The sequence below is a fragment of the Bison bison genome, unplaced genomic scaffold (assembly GCF_000754665.1).
Source record: "Bison bison bison isolate TAMUID 2011002044 unplaced genomic scaffold, Bison_UMD1.0 scf7180017863208, whole genome shotgun sequence".
NCBI classification, from domain to species: Eukaryota; Metazoa; Chordata; class Mammalia; order Artiodactyla; family Bovidae; genus Bison; species Bison bison.
In genome coordinates this window covers 9,027-12,599 of record NW_011493780.1, presented here as the reverse complement: position 1 = coordinate 12,599, position 3,573 = coordinate 9,027, and the positions used below count along the sequence as shown (strand labels likewise).

General features: G+C 30.6%; 1 protein-coding gene across 1 annotated transcript in view; it reads right to left on the bottom strand.

Annotated features, from left to right (window-relative positions):
• The window catches only part of LOC104983693 (protein diaphanous homolog 2-like), a gene marked incomplete at its 5' end in the record, with an annotated part of 32,044 nt that overhangs the window by 24,666 nt on the left and 3,805 nt on the right, over positions 1-3,573 (bottom strand). The window contains one exon of the mRNA XM_010833210.1: positions 2,418-2,526. Within this exon, the coding sequence (XP_010831512.1) occupies positions 2,418-2,526 (109 nt within the window). The remainder of the gene's footprint in view (positions 1-2,417; positions 2,527-3,573) is intronic.

The following is a 3,573-nucleotide window of genomic DNA, read 5'->3' as shown; positions in this document are numbered from 1 at the left end:
GAGAAGTATGGAGAGACTTGAGAAGGCTACTCAGCTGAACGAAAGTCAATGAACAGAGAACATACAAAGATATACGATTTATTGTCTATTTCTTGAACTACTGAAGATAATGAAACTCCTATCATGGGTATAGAATTTAATTTTAAAGATGACCTAGAAAACCTCTGTGAAAAGTTAATAACCTGTTTTTAAATCCAAAAAGGATGGAGGAGGGGGTATAGTTATTATTTAAAAATAAAATTTGTCCTGTATTTTAACAGAATTACTTCAGATACTGTAATGACATTTTGAGAAGTCTCAGGATACAGAAATAGAAAAGTAATCCTGGTAAAATACAGCACTAATTTTATTTTAAACAACAGATTTAAACTTTTGTTTTTCATGCTGTATTCTAAATATATTTTGAACCTTCAGATATTTTTTATCCACGTGAAATAATCCAAATAAACAAACCCACCTCACAATTCTTGTGAGAGTAATTGTCTCTGTATATAACAAATTACTAATTTTGTACCTCATTAAAACAGGAAATTTCAAATTGTGATTTGTATATGTTTGCATCTGTAATCAGTATTCAATAACTTCTTGAATACCTAGCAAGATAATGATCCTTCAATATGTTACTTGTTAACAATTTGCCATTTTATCATTCCATTCAGTCCAGCTTCCTGAAGGCTAGCAAATGTCACTCTCATTTCACTGTGTAGGCTGAACTATTCTATAGCAGGGGTGTCATTTTAAAGGTCAGACAATGCAATAAACAAATACTGACATCACAGAAATCTGGCTTCAAATCACACTTTACCTCTCAACAGTTGTGTGAATTTAAGAGAGTGATTTGAGTAATGAAAACTTTGAATACAGACATTAACATTTAATTCCTCCTAAGCAAACTCTAGAAGACGAGAACAAACTCCTACATATGATTGAAAGACAGTTAAGTTTAGGTAAGCCCAGGCACATAAATATAAACAAAGATTTCAAGCAGTCATCTAAAAAAGACAGTTTCCAAACCTTTCGGTAGAGATACTGTATTTTATTGAGAGAAAATGATATAATAAGAAGTATATTTTAAAAAAGGAAAGCACTGAAAAGAAATCCCCCCAAGTAATAAAAAATATAATACACTGGCCTTAAAAGGCACACCATAAAAGTTTATCCAAAATGCTCGTCATAGAGTAAAAGCAACAATTAACAAACTTCCTCAAATATTTGGAAAGGGATTACACTTTTATGACACTACAATATTCTCTTTGGACAAGCCAATTTATCTGCTGTTGTCTGAAACTCTGGCAAAAACAGATAATGACATATAACAATACAATTAAAAAGGGGAAAAGAAACTTTTATATCAGGTAAGAAATTTTAATAAATACTACTAAATAATTTGATAAAATTAAATTTGGAATCATATTCTCTTTGTTGAATGACACCATAAGAGTTTAGAAAACATTTCAGAAAGTGTTTCCCATGGTACATTAAATGCTAAACACTGTCTAAAACAAAGAGATGAGCATCATAGACCAACAAAACGGGCATCGAATTTCACTATGCCACTTACAAGCTGTGGCATGTTTGACAAGTTATTTACTCTCACTTAGCATATTTGTATCATAGGCAGAATGAAGATAATAATAGTACCTACATTGCTAACTTGTTGGAGCATTAAACCAGATAATACATAAAAATCAAAATGTGTAGTCCAGGATCTCACACTATAGGAGCTCTCATCACAAAATAATAAAGTTTTCTTTCATAAAATGGCTCATTTCTTAAAACTATCTAACAAAATATAACTAATTTTATAATTTTATAAAGAAGACATGTGGCTGGGTCTACAGAGGGTTATGAAATAGACCATGACCTAAGAAGTAGAAGTCAGTCCCCTCTATTGTGGGGAGTCAAACTTCTGAATGCTGTGTTAATGGCACAAAAAAAAAAAAAAAAACATGTATTTAGTTTTCTTAAATTTCTACAACAAGCCCATATAGACTTCATTAACACTTGTTCGGATAATGGCATTAGCTGAACTGTTTGTCCTCTTGCCCTGTTATTGCTAAGGCTTTAATTTCCATGACTTAGTACACTAATTACTAAATTTCTACCCAAATATTAATGATAATAATGATAAACTTATAATAATTCAAAATACTCTTCCTCACTTTAAGCAAATTATCATCTTCACAGACAAAACTTCTAGCTTCTATGAATGGCAAAGGAACAGGAAAAATTTCATTTTTACATTCCCTTCTATTTAAATGCTAGCTAAAGTGGAGTTAGTGTCATACAAAATGAGTACTGGATTAGCCAAAAAAGTTCATTAAGGTTTTTCCGTGAGATGGTACAGAAAAACCCGAACAAAAATTTTGGCCAATGCAATATAACCATGGGAGCAATTTAAGACAAAACTAACTTACCTGTAATTGCAAAGCTTCATGGTTTTCTAATCCTTCCACAATTGGTGAAAATCGTTCTCTGTTATTTCGTTCTGCTGCTGTAGTTATAGCCCCTAAAAGTTTATCTAGACTATAGAGAAAAAAACTAGAAATAAGAAATGCATCTTAAACACACTCTATGAATACAGGTTATCTCTTATACACTCTTTCCTGTTTTCAGGTGCTTGATGTTTATATAGACCATCACAATTTAAGAATTGTGTTCTTCTCCACATATTTCTATGACTCAAATATTGATAGAATTAAATAATATTAGGGCATCAAAATAAAAAAATTCAATTTGAAAATCCTGAGGAAAGTCATTTTTCTGGGTGACATTTAAAGAATACTTAATTGATAAACATTAAAATTTTAAATTTCGAGTTTTGATATTACATGTGTTAACAGTTTTTTTAAGCATAGCAAAATAACATAACATAGATATTAATGTCACTTAGACACGGGAGCATCTACAGCTATTCAAAGCTCATTCAAGTGTGATCAGACTGTAATTTTATAATAAAGTGCAAGAAAGAGTACATATTTTTTAAAGAACTTTTAAAAAACTTCTTTGAAAATGGAACAAGGAAAAAGCCTAAAAGAGAAAGCCCAGTAAATTAGAGAAGCATCTATAATTACCTAGCACAAGAAACTTATTTACCTGAACAAAAATATTGGTAGCTATCTCTGTACAGTGTCTGAATCAAATGAACCTCTCTGTAGTATACTACTCACATCAAGCTATATCTGAAATTATAATTAAGTCATAAAATATACCAGACTAGGATGCATTATGTGAATTAAGTACTGAAAATCTAATAGACTAGGAAAATATTTCTTAGTCATATATAAACTGATTTTCCTATAAAACCTAAGGAAGCTTTATTTTTGCATATGTTATCTCATTCTCATAAGACAATGTTGTGTGATATTTTTGTTCAGTGTCTTTCAGTTTTGAAGGATAAACCAGCACTAAGAAACATTTCATTTTATTCCAAGAGGTAAGAGAAAGTCAACATATTAGAATATTCTTAAATCTTTGCCTGCCTCTATTCTAATTTAAACTGAAATGATTACTGTCACACAGAGTGTTTAGAAAAAAATATTCTACTTCATATCAGTAGCAGGTATTTCATTC